The sequence below is a fragment of the Populus alba genome, chromosome 13 (assembly GCF_005239225.2).
Source record: "Populus alba chromosome 13, ASM523922v2, whole genome shotgun sequence".
Lineage (NCBI taxonomy): Eukaryota > Viridiplantae > Streptophyta > Magnoliopsida > Malpighiales > Salicaceae > Populus > Populus alba.
Window position 1 is genome coordinate 7,926,499 of NC_133296.1, and position 20,354 is coordinate 7,946,852.

Here is a 20,354-nt window from a genome sequence, read left to right on the forward strand (position 1 = left end):
GGCCTCCTGCATGCAGAATCGTTTCTGCATGCAGGAGGTGGGGGGAAAATAATTCCCCCCCACCCCCCCGTTCATTTCCTTTTTTTTTTTTGGGCCAGACAGTGTCTGGCCCAATGATATGGGTCTGGGCCGGTCCGGCCCAGACCAAAGTAGGTTGCTGTTGGGCCGAGTCCGGCCCAACGATTTTTGGGGCTGGAGTCCGGCCCAGTTAGTGGGGCCGGCCTAGCCCATTTAATATGTTAATATTATATTATATTATTATATTATTATATTATGCATGTGTGTGTGTGTTTATATATATATATTTTTTTTAAAAAAAAAAAAATAAATAAAAAAATTCCGAAAAGTAAAAAAAAAATATATTGTTGTTTTATATACATTGATTTGCATTTTTTATACTATGGGGATATAATTTCAGTGTTTAAAAACACCCGTTTTCGTAAAAAAAAAAATGTTTTCTTGCGTGTTGCATACGGCCAATACTCTAACATGGTTTTGAATTCTCTTTTTTTTTTTATATACAAAAAATATTGGAAGCTTTGAAGGTGTGTTTTCGCATAGATTTCTTAAACACAAATCATTTTCTTGCATTTGTGGATTTTACAACATGTTTGTAAAACTCCAAAGGGTATTGGCCAATATTCCAAAAACTATAAAAATCTTATTTTGGGAGGAGAAATTGTAGTTATTATTCACCGCTAATGTTTGGATGAAGAAATCCTTAAAAGGACGAACATCCAAAATATTATTGGGAGTAATAAATCAACACACATGTTTGAAAGATGCTTTGGTTGTAATCGAGGACATTTCAAAATTTTAATTTTTTTTTACTCCACGGTTTACGAGTCGTGAAAGATAAATTTTTTTAAGAATTGTGAAATTTTCGTCGTTTTTTTTTCTTTTCCGTGCGATTTACGAGTCGCCAACTCTTGAAATACTAAAGGAAAAACGAACTTTCATAGCACATGGAATTTTCTTAGATTTCTATCTAAAATAAATTGACGGGTTTAGAAGACACCAACACCATAGACTATAGAGCAAACCAAACACCAAGCAGCTTACCTTAGGTAGGGCGTACTAGGGGTGCTAGTACCTTCCCTTTACGCAACCAGTCCCTTGCCTTAGAATCTCTGAAAGACCAGTTAGGGTTCCTAGTGACCAAATACTAGGTGGCGACTCCAAAGAACCAAATCATCAGAACACAACGAAAATCGTCATCCGATGTCGCGCCTTTATAATTTTTTTTTGTGGGGGTGTGACAAGTATTGAGGTGAGAAGCTTGTTCACATCTATAGCTTGATATAAAAAGATCTGTAACAGTGTAAAACAGAGTAATGAATTACAGTGAACACATTCTTCTTCTTCCTTCACCTATCAGACATTCTCTCTGCTTCCTTTATCTCTGCTTAGTTTTCTAGTGTATTCCTGTGAAAATCTGCATCTTAACACTCTGTAATTGTTGAGACAAAGAAATGGGCGCATAAATGCACTGCGTGGTGATGAAGAAGTAGCTAACAAGCAGGTGATATTAAAAGACTATGTCATGTCTGGTTGTCCTAAGAATTCAGACATGAATGTGATCACCAGTTCTATCAAACTTGAAGGTGTTTACGTGTTTGAGTATTATGTAAGAAAAGAAAGTAGAAGAGAATTTTAAAACAGCAATGTTATTGATGCTGCAGTATTATTAAGAAAGGATTGAATACAGAATTGCTTAATGTTTCACAGCAATCTTAATCATTTGATAAAATTGCTGTTTGATCAAATTAGAGATGTTTCATGCTATTAGGATAAGGATGATGGACTCTGTAAATGTTTTGAATCAAGGCAAACAATCACCAGTACAATATGTTTCAAATTTGTTGAGTTACTTCTCTTGGGTATTCTTTTGCTACCTGCAGTTAGTATTCTTCGGAATCATCTTCAGATAACGATGAACACATTGAACAATAACAGTACTTTTGGGATTTTAAATGATGGTTCTGAAATTACCTTTATGTCAAGGGGATACAATTCTTCTTCCATCTGACAGTAGTGGAGAAAAACTAGCCAGCAAGTTTTTGAAACAGAAGTAGCACCATTAAAACACAGAAAGCTAGAGCTGAACCTATTTTCAATGTAAAAAACAAAAAAAACAGTTTAATTTGTATCTAATGGTAAATTCAATAACAGAAAAGCTGTAGATGGAGCAGCAAATGACACAAGAAGTTATCGAAATTCCAAACCATACCTCAGTGTGTTAATATATTGTCGTTCTATACACAATGAACAACATTGATGGACACCAAACTCCAATAAACAATAGCTGCTTCATCTTTAATCTGGATTTTACCTACATCAAGCCCACAAAATCGCATTTCAAAAGCAAATCCATCACCCCCAAAAAAATTGCAAGCTAGATTCTTGAAATCACTTCAACTTTTTTTAAGAACAAATGATTTTTATTTTCATTTTCTTTATAGAAAGCAGTTCAAATGGCCTAAAATGACACCATAATCTACCTAAATCAATAAAGCACGTTGATGCAGCTTAAATCCGATATTAAACGAACAACTAAGAACACATCCAGCTTAATAAAGTCCAATAAATCAAACAAATCCAACATTGCCTAAATCCACAAGTCAAGACCTAAAGAAGAACACATTAAACTTAACACAGAACTAGATCGATCAATTAATCCATTTAAGTGGAAAAGAAAAACACAGAAAGGCAGAAAGAGATGAGGGCGGGGACTATGAGTGTTTACATCTTAGAAAGCTTGTTAGGAGCACCGCCCTTAGCAACGCGAAGGAGAGCAAGCTCAGCCTTGAGATCCTTTGAATGGGCGAGAAGTTAGATACTTTCTCCTGTTTTCTCCTCCCTTCTCAACTAACAAATAGTGTGGAGACCATCAAAAAGTTTCGAATTTTGCTTTCTTAAAAAGAAGAGACACACACAGAGATAGACAAAAGGTGGGGTCTTTGATTTCACAACAAAAACCCAATTTCATTCCATCAATTTTGCGTGCAATTACCCTTCCTTGAGGTTTTACGGGCTCTTCGTTTCTTTCTTTTACAACACGAAAGTGATTTCTCTTTCTGGTGTAGTTTTTAATACTTAAAGAACATGTTAATTGGACCAAAAAGTTCACCTTTTTTTAAAAATTTTTTTTGGTCTTGTTTGTTGATTTGCCAATTTATGTTAAAGGTGTTGGTGGGAGAAACCATTGGTGATGACTTTGAAACACTCAGAGGGGATAAAACACAAAGTTTTATTTCAAGAAACAAGAAGCTTATAATAACAAAAGCTTACAATACAATACACGCCCTCTCTCTCTCTTTCTAGTGTTTCTCTCTATTCTCTCCACTCAAAATAACATAAGTTGAGCACTCTATTTATACACGAATTTAGAATACAAAAATTCAAACTTTTCAGGTGTGAAGGCGGCTGGCAGCTGTGGCAGCTGGTGGCTGCAAGTGGTGGTGGGTGGTTGCCTTCCTTGACCTTCTAGATATTGAGTTTAATTCAACAAATCTCCCTTTTAAACTCAATCGAGGGATGTCATGCCAAGCATGAACTTTAATCTAATAAATACTTCTTCCTTCAATGGCTTTGTGAAGATGTCTGCAACTTGATCATTTGTTTTGCAAGATATCAGTTGGACTTCTTCATTCTTCACATGTTCCCGGATAAAGTGATGACGTGTATCAATGTGTTTGCTCCTTTCATGATACACTGGGTTCTTTGCCAATGCGATTGCTGATCGATTGCCAATATAAATCTCTGTAGGATTTTCTTGAGGAAATCCCAAAAACTTCAGCATATTCCTTAACCATATTGAATGGCATACGGTTGAGTTGGCAGCAACATACTCAGCTTCACAACTTGATAACGTTACAATCGATTGCTTCTTGGATGACCATGTGAAAGATGTATCTCCCATGAAAAAGACAAACCGTGTTGTGCTTTTCCTTTCATCCAGATCTTTACCCCAATCACTATCCGAGTAGCCTACAAGATTAAAGTCTTTACTTGAGGTATAAAACATACCTTCATTCATTGTGCCTTTGATGTAGCGAAGAATTCTCTTGGCTGCATTCAAGTGAGACTGGTCTGGCGTCTCCATATATCTGTTGATGAGTCCGACTCCGTAGAGTATATCCGGTCTGGTACATGTCAAGTACCTTAAGCTTCCTACTAAGCTTTTGAAGTAAGTTGGATCAACATTTCCAACTTTACTCTTCCTCAATTCCACTCCATTCTTAACTGGAGTTGATACCAGATTGCAGCTTTCCATCTTGAACCTTTCAAGAATATCTTTGGCGTAACCGCTTTGGGATACAAAAATCCCTTCTTCTTTCTGCGTTACTTCTAAACCAAGAAAATGTGACATTAGACCAATGTCAGTCATCTCAAACTCCTGTACCATGCTTTGTTTGAAGTCTTCAAACATGGTAGGGTTGTTGCCGGTGAATATCAAGTCATCAACATATAGGCATGCAAATAATATGCTACCATCTGCTTCTTTCTTCACATATACTGCGTGTTCATATGGACATTTTTCAAATCCATTATCTTGAAAATACCTGTCAATTCTGGTATTCCAAGCACGCAGAGCTTGCTTCAAACCATAGAGAGCTTTCTTCAACTTGTATACTTTGCCTTCATTTTCAGCTTCAATGTATCCAAGTGGTTGTTCAACAAAGATTTCTTCTTCTAGGAAGCCATTCAGAAATGCTGATTTCACATCGAGTTGATAAATCTTCCATCTGTGTTGTGCAACTAGTGAGATCATCAGTCTGATTGTCTGTAGCCGGGCTACTGGAGCAAATACTTCTCCATAGTCAATGCCTTCTCTCTGTTTGTAGCCTTTAGCCACTAATCTGGCTTTGTATCTTTGCACTTCTCCTTTTGCATTCTTATTTGTCTTGTAGACCCATTTGACACCTATTGCTTTCTTATTGTCTGGTAGATGAGTTAGCTTCCAGGTATCATTCTTCTCAATGACATGTATTTCTTCATCCATTGCTGTTATCCATTTTTCTTCTGTGACAGCTTCATTGAAGCTTAATGTGTCACTATCTGCAAAGAAACAAAACAAAGTTGTATCTTCCATGACTTGAGTGGCATCGCACAACTCTTCAAGATTTCTCATCCTTCTTGGTCATTCTGATGAGGATGCTGATGGTGCTGTTGATGATGATACTTCTGGTGTGTTCCTCCAGTTGAATACAGGGAATCTGTGTACCGGACTTTGTGGTTCAGCTGCTGGCACAATCGGTTCTTCTGCAAGTACTGTTGGTACTTTTTCACCTTCAAGGATCAAATTAGTGTTGATCCATTTGACTGCTTCTTGGTCATCATTCCATTGCCAAGATTTATCTTCTTCAAAGATAACATCTCTACTCATAATTGCCTTCTTCGTGATGGGATTATACAGCTTGTATCCCATTTTTTTTTCACCATATCCGACAAAGATGCATTTCTAGCTTTTATCATTGAGTTTTGTCCTTCTTGCATTTGGGATCTTTGCATATGCCACACAACCAAAGACTCGTAGTTGAGTAACACTTGGTTTGTGACCACTCCATGCTTTTTCTGGAATGACACCTTGCAAACTTCTGGTTGGGCAGCGATTCAGTAAATACACTGCACATGATACAACTTCAGCCCAATATTGCTTGGGCAACTTCTTTGCTTTGAGCAAACTTCTTGCCATGTCAAGAATCGTTCGATTCTTCCTTTCTGCTACACCATTCAGCTGTGGTGTATAAACTGGTGTTGTCTGATGTCTGATGCCTTGTTGTGTACAAAAGACTTCAAAGTCATTTGCTGTATATTCTCCACCTTGATCAGATCTTACGGTTCTGATCATGTAGCCACTTTGCTTCTCCACAATTGCTTTAAAATCTTTAAAGCAATTGAATACTTCTGACTTCCTCTTCAGAAAGTATATCCACATCTTTCTACTAAAATCATCAATAAAAGTGAGGAAGTACCTATTTTGTCCAGTAGATATAGGTGTTATTGGGCCACACACATCTGTGTGCACTAACTCCAGTGGCCTCTTTGCTTTCCAATTGACTTCTTTGGAAAAACTAGATCTATGATGTTTGCTGATGACACAACTTTCACAGACTTCATCTAGATGATCAATGTGAGGCAAACCTTTGACCATCTTCTTGCTTGCTAGCATCTTCAAACTTGTGAAATTCTGATGTCCAAGCCTCAGGTGTCAAAGCCATTCTTCACTGTTGGTGATGGCACTCAAACACCTTGCTGCATCATACTGGATGTTCAAAGGAAACATCCTATTCTTAGACATTTTCACATAGGCAATTAATCTCCCATTGTTGTCTCTAATTGTCAGATGACAATTCTTCGAGTAAAAAGTATAACCTCTCTCCATAAGTTGACCTAAGCTGATCAGGTTCTGCTTATGGCTGGGATATAATAAACATCGGCGATGTAGCTGTGATCACCGTTCTTCAACTTGATTGGGATGTTGCCTTTACCTTTGAATGGAACCTTTGAGGTATCTCCAAAAGTAAGTAGACCTTGTTTGGTCTCATCTAGATCACCAAATAACTCTCGGTAGCCACACATGTGATTGCTGGCTCCAGTATCTAGATACCATATATTCTCCTGTTTCCCATCAAGTCCTTGTTGGACAAGTAATGCAACTGCTTCTCTGTCATCCTTCTCTGCATAGTTGGCTTGCTCTCGTATCTCTAACGGAGCTTTCCTTCGACATTCAGTGCTATAATGCCCAAATTGATTGCAATTATAACACTGGATATATATTCCTCTTGTCACGGTTATTGTAACCGCCTCCTCTTCCTCTAGGAATGAATACTTGTTGTCCTCGACCTCCTCTGGTGGTGTTTCTACCACCTCTTCCTCTAAAGCTTGTATTCCAAGATCCTCTTCCTTGAAATCTCTGAAATCCTCCTCTGGATTGTTGACTACTTGCTTAAGTGGTATACCCACTTGTTGAAGTCTCCCCTTGCTCATATCTGTCCTTGAGAGACAGCTTTGCTTGTAAGGCATGCTCAATTGCCTTATCTCCATTTCGCTTCACTATCTTTTGCTCATGAGCTTGCAAAGAACTCATAAGTTCATCCACTGTAAACTTGTCCACTTCCTTGGACTCTTCAATGGCGACAACAACAAAATCAAATTTTGGATCTAGGGATCTCAAAATTTTCTCAGTAATACGAGAATCGACGATGGCTTCTCCATTTCTCCTCATCTGATTGACTATCACCATAATTCTTGTGTGATAATCAGAAATAGATTCTGAGGACTTCATTTGCAATAACTCAAATTCACCTTGCAAAGATTAAAGACGAATCTTCTTGATTCTATCAGCACCTTTGTATTTTTGTTGGAGAGCCTCCCATATGTGTTTTGATGTTTCAGCGGAAGCAATGATCTCGAATGTGTCTTCATCAAGACCTTGATAGATGATGGTTTTTGCTTTGTTGTCTTTCTTTCTGTTGACTTTCAGGGCTTGCTTCTGTGCCTCTTGTAAAACATCTTCTTCTTCTTTGAACTCTGGTTCATCATAACCATAGTGTATAATATCTAAACACTTTTGTGAACCAATAAATGCCTTCAATCTGATGCACCAACTATCATAGTTGTCTTTGGTCAGCTTCGGGATGAGTGTTTGTGTACTTTCTGTAGTCATTTTGCTCTTTTAATAACTATATCTCCTTCTGGGAGCCGAATTTGACCAAACGGACACTTTAGATCGATCCAGAATGGTCCAAATAGTAGGGAACCGGTCTGACTTTGTAACAATCGGGTTAGAAAATGGGTGAACCGGTCAAAAAACCAATTCTGTACGGCGGACAGTTCGCTGGGGTCGAATCGGGAATATTCCAGGAATATTCGGTCGGCTCGGCTCGGCACAGAGTACAGCGCGACTTGTGGCTCGGTGCGGCTGGATATCGGCTCGGCTTAGGCGACTTAAACGACTCAAATATGGCTCACGTGCACGTCAATCGTCTCCAACCTCTGGAGCGCGTGGATTGCGCGTGGTCGTCTGTGCAGAATCTTCAGTCGGCGCGTGTGGGCTACCTCCGTCTCCAATGAAGCTGATTCTTGCTCCAGTGAGTTCGTATTGATGAGCTCTACACTGTGGAATGATCAAAACTTGTTTTTGACAACTTTGAAAATTCGGGTATACCCCAAAACTCTTCTATTTTCTGACGAACAAGGCTCTGATACCAATTGTTGGTGGGAGAAACCACTGGTGGTGGCTTTGAAACACTCAGAGGGGATAAAACACAAAGTTTTATTTCAAGAAACAAGAAGCTTACAATAACAAAAGCTTACAATACAATACACGCCCTCTCTCTCTCTTTCTAGTTTTTCTCTCTATTCTCTCCACTCAAAATAACATAAGTTGAGCACTCTATTTATACACGAATTCAGAATACAAAAATTCAAACTTTTCAGGTGTGAAGGTGGCTAGTGGCTAGTGGCTGGCGGCTGTGGCAGCTGCGGTTGGTGGCAGCTGGTGGCTACAAGTGGTGGTGGGTGGTTGCCTTCCTTGACCTTTTAGATATTGAGTTTAATTCAACGAAAGGGAGGGAAAGGGACTTTCATGTTGTAAAAGAACATCTAATCCACCTTTCAATTCAACTCCTTTTTTTTTTTTTTTAAATATAGTTTCACCTTGGTTGATTTTACCCAACAAGATGATAATATCATAGCTAAGTGGGCATAAAATGGGGAGTTTTCTTAAACCAATCCTTCGACGAATTGAGATATTCAGGTGAGAATTTTTGCATGATTCTAATTTTCCATAGGTTGATCACCCGAATTAAAAAAGCTTTCCACTGCTGCCTTGTAGAAAACCTCATCGAACCATGACGGGGATGATGAAGCAGATGGTATGGTGGTGAAGTTATCGTTCTATCGCTTTCAACTTCGGACTCTTGGTTGTCAATCTCATGATCCGACGATCCTGACCCTTCAAATGAAATCTCGTAGTAGTCAATGTCATGATCCCCCTCTGAACCTTCAAAAGACTCTTGGTTGTAAATGTCATGATCCAACGCTGGAGTTTGATCGTAGTTGTTCCGTCCAAATGGAAATGTCTCTATCACATGGATCCCACATTGTACCACTTCACTGTTTTCGGACCTCAATAACACATGTAGTTCCAATCCAGCATTTCCACAGTAATTTTCCATTGCCATCTCACGTCTACTTATGACTCTTAGCCACCTACTATGGAAATAGGGTCTTGCATGTGTAGCTTCGAACAATTGAATACCGTTGCTTTTATTTTTTATAATAACCTTGAATTCTTGATTCCCCCCACCTGAACAGCCAGCCGCAATGACCAAGCCTTTGAAATCTGGAGGTATATCAAATGATAATGAACATCCTTCTCCAATCATAGCGGAACCATTATGGAATGATAGAATAAAATACTCGCGAAAATCGATGATTCTCTGCATAAATATTGAATTCAAGGAATGTTGAGATTTTAGACACCGATTTATATATATATATATATATATATGTGTGTGTGTGTGTGTTTTATTTGTGTGCAAGAGAGACAGACATGGTACCTCAAGAACATCCTTGGTATATTTTGATAAATTACTTAGACCTTCCTTGCTGGCAGTCTCATTGAAATTGTACAGCGGACACTGAGACAGAAATGGTGGTGCAGATATAACTCTATCTCTTCCAACTTCAGACTCATGATCCCACTCTGACCCTTCAAATGAATCTGTCTTTTCAACTATCACATGGATCCCACATTCAAACACTTCAGTGTCTTCTCCCATATCAAGTTCCATGCACAGTTCCAATTCCTCATCTTCACAGTATTCTTCCATTTCCATCTCACTTGTACTTATGTATGTCATCAAATTGTTAGTGAATGAATCGCATACGTATGCTTCAAACAATTGAATACCGTTGCTTTTATTTTGTATACATAATTTGGCGGCACCAAAAAGACCTATCAAGCATTGACAGGCAACCCCAACGACCAATCCTTGGAAAACTGGAGGTACATGAAATGATAATGAAGTTCCTTTTCCACGGTAGCTGAACCAATTTGGAATCATACTGAACTTATCTCTGTGGCTGAACGTATAACAACGATTGAAGAGAATTTGATATCCGTAACCACCGTAGCACAGTGCCTGTATATATCAGACATTAATTAATGTATATATAGTATGTGCCAATTGTGTGCTTATTTGTGTGCAAGAGAGACAAAAATAGTACCTCAACAAGACTTTTCTTATAATTATTTGATAACTTGTTCTTGATAACAGAAAAAATATACCAGCCATGATTACTTAGACCTTCCATGCCTTCAATCTCTATTAAATCCGGACAACCACACAGATCCAGATGTAGATATTTTTTTGCTTGGATTGGTAGTCTTACCCATTGCATTGATTTGCAACCAAATGCATCCAAATGTTCTAAATTTGAGGGAAGCTCTGGGATTGATACAAGATTTCCACATTCCTGAATGGTCAAAAGCCGCAGCTTAGAAAGGATGCCGATGCCAGAAGGCAGACTGAAGAACTCGTTTCTTGATAGATCCAACTCTTCGAGAGAGGAAAAACCTCCAAAATCAACAGAATTAGTTGCCCATTCAAAGAAACCACAATTAACAAGTTTTAGCTTCCCCAATACTCTCCAAATAGTGGAAGTTGGAGTTATCCGAAAAGCTGAAATCCAAGAAGAATTTGGTGAAGGCCGATATGGTAAGTTCCATTGCCAGTATCCGCACAATGACAACTTCCTCACAAACTTTAAATATCCAACTGAAGAGAGAAATTGCTCGTTGTTAATTCCATTTGCTAAAAGCTCAGTGAAGGACTCAATATCACCCATGCACTCCGGCAGCTCCTTAACTTGTGAACACCCCGAAATATTCAAACACACAAGAGACGTTGAATGTCCAATAGATTGATCTACCTCAACTAAATTTAAGCAACCTTCAAGCAGTAGTTTCTCTAGACTTGAACTGTGCAGGTTTGGGGTTTTAACAAGGTTCTTTGAATAACTGAGATCAATGATCTTTAGATTGTTGAGAATCTATGAGAGAAGTGAGGAAAATCATTAATAAGTAATCATCAAAAGTTCTCTAAACAAAATTTTAGGCATTTTGGTATGTTTCGCACCTTTTTTTCTTTCCATAGTTCTCTGATATTACTGTACTGCATATCAATAATAACTACGTTGTCCAGTGAAAAGTTGGATGGTAAAAATTCCAAAGGACATTCAAGCCAGCAAATCCATGTCAACACTTTAGAAAGCCGCTCGAAAAGATCCGGTGAGTTCTGCTCCATTTGATTTGTAGTAATTTTTAACAATTTCATTTTTGTAAATGATCCAGTGCTTAGCGATTTGTCTTCTGATCTTCTCACATCCAATGTAAGGCCTTTTACAACTTCTGTTCCCTAAAAAAGGAAAAAAAATCAATAGAACTCTCATATGATTGTTCGTAATAAGTTTGACAATAAAGATACAAATGAATGTGCTTTTCTGTATGCATTGAGTTCTTACCATCTGCATCTTGAGTACTATCCACGCATCCTCTTGACTCCAAATTCTGCTCCTTCGTGCAGGATTTTCAAGTGACTCTTCCTTAACGATCTCCCTTCCCATCCCTCGTAATAGATCATGCATGCTTATTGTTCCAGAATCATCAACTTTAATCAAAGATCGTTCAATGAGAGTTCCGAAATCATCTTCTGGATTGTAATCATAACATCCTTCTAGCACTTTTGCTACGTATTCTTTATTTCTACCAATAAAGAAGCATGCAATATCAAGAAATGTATTCTTTAGTGTAGGTTCATCCAGTGTGTCAAAACTTATTCTAAGTTTTTTCTGAATTTCACTGTTTGGAAATTTTCTCAATCTGTCAATTACAGATTCCCATCTAGCTTGGTTTTTCCCAAACAAACAAGAACCTAAAACCTCAAGAGCTAAAGGAAGTCCTCCACAGTATTCGACTACATCATTCGAAAGCTCAACATAATCTTTTGCTGGCTTAGTGTCCCTAAACGCATGCTGACAGAATAGCTGAAGGGACTCATCTGGGTACAATTCTTGAACCTGGTATCTTTGATCAGCTTCAAGAAGTAAGCGTTCATCTCTAGTTGTAATTATCACCCTACTTCCGGGACCAAACCAGCTTCGCTCTCCAATCAAAGCATTTAATTGGTTTAGATGATATACATCATCAACAACAACAAGAACTCTTTTACGCCAAAGTCGTTCTTTAATCAGAACCTTTCCTTTATCAACATTATTGATCTTCTCAGTATTTTGTCTTAAAATATCATGAAGAAGTTGTTGTTGTAGAAGAACCATATCCTTAGATTCTGATTTTTCTTTAACATTCAAAAGAAATGAGCTTCCCTCGAATCCATATCCACAGTCATAACAGAGTTGATTAAATACAACTTTTGCTATAGTCGTCTTTCCTATTCCTGGCATCCCATGTATGCCCACAATGCGTACATCATCTGTTGCAGTACTTAGGAAGTGAAAAATATTGTGAGCAAGCGGATCAATACCTACTAGGTGCTTAGGAACATGTAAGTACTTGGGGTCCAATTTAGTTTAGCACATTCCTTGATAATCTCTTGGATAAATTTTGCTTCATGCCTGTTTATGGACAAAAGCAAGTCATTAGTCATTAATAGCGAGACAATGAAGTATGTTTCAAAATGTATTTTATTGTTTCACATTGTAAAATAGATAATGTATAATGACTCCATATATAAATGTGTGGAAGTGAATCGGATAGAGAAAAGACATACCCATTTGCCATATCTTTGAGATTCCCAACCAGATAGATTTCCTGCCTCTTCAAGAGCTTCTCTCCACTCCTTCACCTTCTCGTTAGAACGTTCTTCATGAATAACAAATGCTTCTGCAAAACTGCCGGTCTGTTTTTCTCACATCTGAAGGATCGATGTCATAGAATATAGGAAGAGCAATTTTGACCAGTTTTTTCCTATATTTTACACTTTAGAATCTCCACAAGTTCTTCAAGACACCATCTAGAAGAAGCATATCCTTTTGAGAAGACCACTATAGATATCTTTGATTCTCGAATTGCCTTGAGGAGATGATAAGAGATTTCTTCTCCTCTAGGAAGTTCATCATCATCTCGAAAAGTGTGGATTCCTGCTTGGACTAAGGCAGTATATAGATGATCTGTAAATGTTTTGCGAGTATCTTCTCCACTAAAACTCAAAAAGACATCATAGGCCCCTTGTGGTCTAGATCGAGAAGAATCTGGCTCTGTCATGGCAGCTGCAGAAATTAAGGCACGATTAATTATTAGCAATGAAGCGATTGCAGGAGGTATCTGCTATCTTGCAAATCTAACTAGTAAGGGATACATGTGAAGTGATCATCAAAGACAATACATATACATGAATGTGCTGAGTAGGAATTTCAACGCAATTACTATTAGAGAGTAAGGTAAGAAAATCATCCATTCATTCAGGTTCAACTAATACTTTAAGTTTACTTCTCTTTCGCGAGGACGAGTAATTTTATTAACTGCGTGGTTCAACACAAAGATATTTTTTGAGCTAACTAGAAAATTTTCATCAATAAACTCATCAAAGATGTCTACCTGAACATAAAGCTTTCAAATTATTGTTATGAGTAAAGACATGAAATTAAAACAAGAAAGAAGCAAAGAAGAGGTACGTAGCCATACCTCTATACCTCTATATAACAAAGGGTTGGTTGGATTCCACAAACTATGAAATTGCAGCAATCGGGGAGAGAGGTTAGCAATCGGGGACAGTAATTTATTTCAACTACCCAAACGTATTTTTCAATTTACATGTAGTTTCAAAGAAGCAAAGAAGGGTTATATACTAGCAAAAACATGACAGCATAAAATCCCATGTAGCAATTATCTTGTTTCGCAATCTTCTTAGTGTTAATATTGCTGTAAAACTACATGCATTCATGCAATCAGAAGCAACAATCGCAAAGGTTACCTCAATATGGTGTTTGAGTTGTTCGGATTCCACCAACCTGGCGACTTTAAAGATCAAATTGCAGCTCTCAGAAAGGTTAGCTGAAGAGTAAAGTAATGAGGACTGAAGGATAGTAGAGGCAATATTGTTTCGGAGAAAGAATGTAAATCCTTTTTGCAAATTATTAGCAATAATTATCAAAGATGAAGGGTATCATATATAGGAATAGGAGCTTGGAGATTTCTTTAGCAGCGTGTGATCAAGGTAATTTCCTGGTTGTTGCTGATTGATTAGGGTTGTTGCAATGATTTTTTAAAAATAAAAAAAATATATTATTTTAATATATTTTTTAATAAAAATCATTTAAAATACAATTCTCTTTCAGACTGTAAAAGACGCTCTGAATCTTTCTCCCCGTCTGCAGCATTGATTACAAAACCGCGTTGTTAGGTATGTCATTGGCAGCATCACAATCAAATGGCATAATTTTCCATCTCTCAGAAGACCCTCGCCCTCACGCTCCCGTCTCCATGCATGAGGCTGCTTTCCATCTCTCAGCCCTCCTTTTTTGGTTCGTAGGTGTAATCTGATATTTTATTATTAATTTTATTCATATAAAATATATTTATTATTTTTAAAAAATAAAATTATTATTTCTACCGTGTTTTTGAGAAACCCCGACAGTAACTTCATAATCAAAAAAAGTTATAAATTTCCGCGGACAACTTGCATATTACATGGGGACAGCTCTAACCATTTTTTTGTTCTTGTTGTTAGAGTACAGTGAATAATATGTATAATAGTGCATAAATCTGTTAGTAATGAATCAATTAGTTAGTTAGTTAGAGAAGTTAGTTACATGCAGTTAAGTTGTTACAACTGCATGTATATATACTAACTAACTGTAGAAAGGATTAATCAATCAAAAACAGAAAAGTAAAAGGCAGATTACATATAGATTTCTTCATTTTTCTCTTGTCTATCAAATCAACCTTTTTGTAAATACTGCTAAATCCTTCATCTTATCATGGTATCAGAGCAGTTAGCTCACGCTTGAAGATCCTTGGTATTCTTGCTTCCGCACTATCTCTTCTTCTACACATCTGATCTCTGACTTACAATCTACTAATCTTTCAATGGTGAATGCTTCACAACTTCAACTCTTGCAATCTCCAATCACAACTCTCATTCCTTCTATTCCTACGTCTGTTAATGTCAAGCTAGATGATTCAAACTACCTCAATTGGAACTTTCAGCTCCAACTTTTGCTTGAAAGCAATGGAATTATGGGATATGTTGATGGATCAATTCATTGTCCACCTCAACTCAGCACAGCTTCATGCGAATCTGGAATCACTACTTCTCAAAATGATGAATTCATAATCTGGAAAATGCATGACCGAGCCATCATGCAACTGATTACTGCTACATTATCACCTATTGCTATGTCTTGTGCAATTGGTAGCACCAGCTCCAAATATCTGTAGAATCGATTGAAAGAACAGTTTTCAACTGTGTCTAGAATTAGCATTTTTCAGATGAAATCTAACCTTCAAACAATCAAGAAAGGATTAGACTCAATCTCATAATATCTTCATCGCATTAAAGAAGCTAGGGACTATCTTTCAGCTGCTGGTGTATACTTTGCTGATGAAGATATTGTTATCCTGGCTCTCAATGGCTTACCTAGTGAGTATAACACATTCAGATGTGTTATAAGAGGACGTGAGAGTGTAATCTCATTACATGATTTTCGTTCACAGTTGCTTGCAGAAGAAGTAATTATAGAGGCCTCAGCTCATGTTCCTCTAATGACAACAATGGCTGCAACTACAGGTTTTTCTCTGAATCATAATTCATCTCAGAATGCTCATAGAGGATTTAAGGCGTATAGTGGGAATAGACACACTGGCAGAGGTCGGTTTATTCAGGGATCTAAACAAATTCACTCTAGACCAGTGCTCTCTTCTATGACACATGCACAATCGGCCCCTAATCCTGGAGTTCTTGGTTCTTCCCCAAATCAGCCATTTCACAATCACCCTGCATCTATGATGCCAATCTGTCAGTTATGCAATTCTGAGGGACGTACTGTCCCGTTTTGTGATGCTTCTTCCTATAAGAAATCCAAATGTCATATATGTGGCATAATCAATCACACTACTTGGTTCTGTTTTTATAATGACAAAGGCCCAAATTATATTGGCATGCCTTCTACTACTACTTATCCATCTCATCAGTCCTATCCCATACAATCCTCTGCTATGCAACAATCTCCATATCGCACCCCCTTACCACATCCCACATTCTCTCCTGCTCATTGTCCATACTCACAGCCTCTTATGCAAGCCATGCACACCATGGTCACCCTTGCACCTATGGCATCCCATTCCTCTGGACCTTCTCAAGTATGGCTCATGGATTCTGGTGCCACGAATCATATGACAGCAGACTTCAATAATCTGACATTGGCCTTACCATATCCAACAACTGACACAATTCAAACTGCCAATGGAGAAGGTTTGCTAGTATCTCATGTTGGTCAATCTACTATTAACTCATCTATGTCCTCACTCAAGCTAGATTTTGTGCTCTTTGTCCCAAAATTAACTTAGAATCTCTTATTTGTACATCGGCTCTGCCTTGATAATAATTGCTGGCTTATTTTTTATGCATTTTGCTTTTGGATTCAGGACAAAGCCACAAGGAGGATTCTTTACAGAGGCTTGTGCAGTAATGGTCTGTATCCCATCCATGCTCATTCATCATCATCTCCTACTCAGCCATCTCCAGCTCAGGCATTCCTTGGCCAACTTGTTTAGTCCAATTTATGGCATCATAGGTTAGGACATCCCACAAATTCTGTAGTCTCTCTCATGCTTAATAAAGCTCATAGTCCTGTTTCAAAAACTTCTTCCTCTACAATGTGTCATCCATGTCTTGCAGGGAAAGTTTGCAAACTGCCTTCCCCTCAACATAATCATAAAGTCTCTTCTCCATTTGCCACTATCCATACTGATTTATGGGGACCTGCCTTGTATATTTCAGTGGATGGTTATAGATATTATACTATCTTTGTTGATGAATGCACACGGTATTGCTGGTTGTTCCCCTTAATCAACAAGTCTGATTTGTTCTCTACTTTTGTTGCCTTCCATTCCTTTATTGTTACACAATATTCTACAACTGTCAAAACTCTGCAGACTGATGGGGGGGGGGGAATACACATGCAATCGTTTGAAACAATTCTTTATTGACAAAGGTATTGCTCATCACCTCTCGTGTCCCCACACCCCTGAACAGAATGGGATAGCTGAGAGGAAACACCGTCACATTATGGAAACCATAATCACTCTCTTGCACACAGCCAAATTACCATCTCAATTTTGGTCCTATGCATGCTTAACAGCTACATATCTCATCAACCGAATGCCCACTCCAGTTCTTCTTCAAAAATCTCCCTTTGAAATGTTATTTGGATCCTCTCCAAATCTTGATCATCTTAGGATATTTGGTTGTGCTTGTTTTCCTCTTCTTCGCCCTTATAATCACAACAGATTGCAGCCCAAAACCTCAAAGTGTGTGTTTCTTGGATATGGCATCAGGTACAAAGGTTATTTGTGCTATCATGTGCCTACTTTGCGTTTGTTTGTTTCAAGACATGTTATTTTTGATGAAAATCAATTTCCATATCCTGCATTTTCTCATGTATCTGTGCCCACAGTTCAGTCAACCTCATCCCATTCCTCCTCCTTATGTCCTATGCCTCTTGTTACTACAGAAAACATAGTTATCCCTTCCATCCCTGGGTCTTCTTCCCATCATATACCTGTCTTATCTACAGTTTCTCCTAATTCTCCATCCATTACTACTTCTACTCAAGCCTCTTCTCCTCCTGTGGCGGCTGATATCAGTATTAGTTCTACTACTTTTAATCCTAACAACCTTCAAGTTGTCCTGTCCATTCCTTCTCTAAATATGCATCCCATGCAAACCAGAAGCAAGAGTGGCATTCATAAGCGCAAGGCATTCTTAGCCAGTATTCAGGATCTTCATGCAGATGATCTGTCTTTAATAGAACCAGCTACTTACAAGTCTGCCATCAAAACCCCTGTGTGGTTACAGGCCATGCAATTTGAAATTCATGCCTTACATACTCAAGGCACCTGGAGTCTTGTTCCTTTACCAGCAAAGCGAAACTTGGTGGGATGCAAGTGGGTTTTCAAGATTAAACGTCATTCAGATGGCTCAATTGCTAGGCACAAAGCCCGGCTGGTGGCCAAAGGTTTTAGTCAAGAACCTGGCTTGGATTATGGTGACACCTTCAGTCCTGTGGTGAAACCTGCCACTGTTAGACTAATTCTTGCACTTGCTGCTCACTTCGGTTGGCCCCTCAGACAATTAGACATCAAGAATGCATTCCTACATGGCATCCTTCAAGAAGAAGTTTACATGTCTCAGCCTCCTGGTTTTGAAGATTTATTACATCCCCAGCTTGTGTGCAAACTACATAAAGCTCTCTATGGTTTAAAGCAGGCACCTAGAGCATGGAATGATCGGTTTACTCAGTTTCTACCTTCCTTGGGTTTTCTCACAACCTATTCTAATCCTTCCTTGTTTGTCAAGCATGTTGGTTCCGATATTGTTGTGCTGCTCCTCTATGTGGACGACATTATCATCATAGGCAGTGCATCTGCTGCAATCTTGCAGGTTATCCAAGCCCTCACAACCGAGTTTGACATCACAGACTTAGGTCTCTTCATTACTTCTTGGGCATCCAGATCACTCATACATCTACAGGCTTGTTTTTGTCTCAATCCAAATATATTGAGGAATTACTACTTAAATCTGAGATGGTTGATGCTAAAACATGTGATACCCCGTGTCTTCCTTCTCATCGCCTTCTCAAAGAGAATGGAGCACCATATTCTAATCCTACAGCATATCGCAGCATTGTAGGAGCTTTGCAGTACTTAACTTTTACACGACCTGACATTGCATTTTCTGTCCACCAAGTTTGCCAATTCATGCAGAATCCGATGGTGTCCCACTTCATTGCTGTGAAACGAATTTTGCGTTACCTTAAGGGCACTCTGCATCTTGGTCTGTCTTATACTAAGGGGGACTTGCAGTTAAAGGCTTTCAGTGATGCTGATTGGGCAGGGGATCCTAATGACAGACGATCTACTACTGGTTTGGTCATCTTTTTGGGACACAATCCTATCTCTTGGTCCTCCAAGAAGCAACAAACAGTGTCCCGATCATCCACAGAAGCTAAGTATCGTGCCTTATCCTTTACTACGGCTGAGGTGGATTGGTTAAAACAGTTATTAGTCTTCTTGCATATTTCATTGCCTCATATCCCTGTTCTTTTCTGTGATAATCTCTCTGTCATTGCTCTCTCCTTCAATCTTGTTCAGCATCAACGGACCAAACACATTGAGGTTGATGTGCATTTTGTTCGAGAACACGTTTCACAGAAGCAATTGTCAGTCCAATTTGTCTCCTCACAAGAACAGTTCGCTGATATACTCACCAAGGGGTTGAGTGCCCCACTATTTCGTACTTATTGCTGCAATCTCAGGCTTAGTTGTTTACCCGCCTGATCTTGTGGGGGGATGTTAGAGTACAGTGAATAATATGTATAATAATGCATAAATCTGTTAGTAATGAATCAATTAGTTAGTTAGTTAGAGAAGTTAGTTACATGCAGTTAAGTTGTTATAGCTGCATGTATATGTACTAACTAACTGTAGAAAGGATTAATCAATCAAAAACAGAAAAGTAAAAGGCAGATTACATATAGATTTCTTCATTCTTCTCTCGTCTATCAAATCAACCTTTCTGTAATACTGCTAAATCCTTCATCTTATCACTTGTTTGTTGATTTGCTAATTTGTGTTAAAGGGAGGGGAAGGGACTGGATCTATATAATCCACCTTTCAATTCTTTGTGTTCATATTTATGTTGATTCCTCTATGTAACAAAGGATTGGTTGGATTCCACAATTAATATTACTGTAAAGACTAAAACAAGGGAGATTCCTTTGTAAATGACAAGGAATTGAACGTTAAATAGTGAATTGAACAAAAACGGTTATTAATTTCCAAGTCAGTTAGTTTCAAAGAAGCATAGAAGAGTTACAAGTAAAAAAATTATTTTAATATATTTTATTAAAAAAAATTATTTTAAAAAATAATCACTACTATATTATCAAATATCTTATCAAATAATATTAAAATATTAAAAACATTATTTTTAAACCAATAACTCAATGTAATTATTTTAGTTTATATATATATATATATATATATATATATATATATATATATTTAATAAATCTATGTTAACCCAATTGATCTATGAACTAGA

At 37.9% G+C, this 20,354-nt stretch overlaps 1 protein-coding gene and 1 long non-coding RNA gene across 5 annotated transcripts; both read right to left on the reverse strand.

The window, feature by feature from the left end:
- Positions 1-1,244: 1,244 nt before the first annotated feature.
- Positions 1,245-2,984, reverse strand: LOC118040587 (uncharacterized). Of its 4 annotated transcripts, none has more exons than XR_012167581.1 (4): positions 2,747-2,984; positions 2,231-2,332; positions 1,993-2,107; positions 1,245-1,895 (listed from the first exon to the last, which is right to left on the reverse strand). It is a non-coding gene; the product is annotated as an uncharacterized lncRNA (long non-coding RNA). The 4 variants fall into 4 exon arrangements; XR_004686102.2 differs by having other exon boundaries at positions 1,247-1,435; XR_012167580.1 differs by having other exon boundaries at positions 1,247-1,450; positions 2,747-2,983.
- A 5,340-nt stretch (positions 2,985-8,324) lies between these two features.
- On the reverse strand, positions 8,325-12,597 carry LOC118040600 (TMV resistance protein N-like; the record flags this gene model as incomplete). Its single annotated transcript, XM_073403821.1, has 5 exons — positions 8,325-9,449; positions 9,570-10,154; positions 10,240-11,064; positions 11,151-11,429; positions 11,536-12,597. Coding segments are annotated over 5 exons (3,498 nt in total), but the record flags the coding sequence as incomplete, so codon positions are not given.
- Between the last annotated feature and the right edge of the window lie 7,757 nt (positions 12,598-20,354).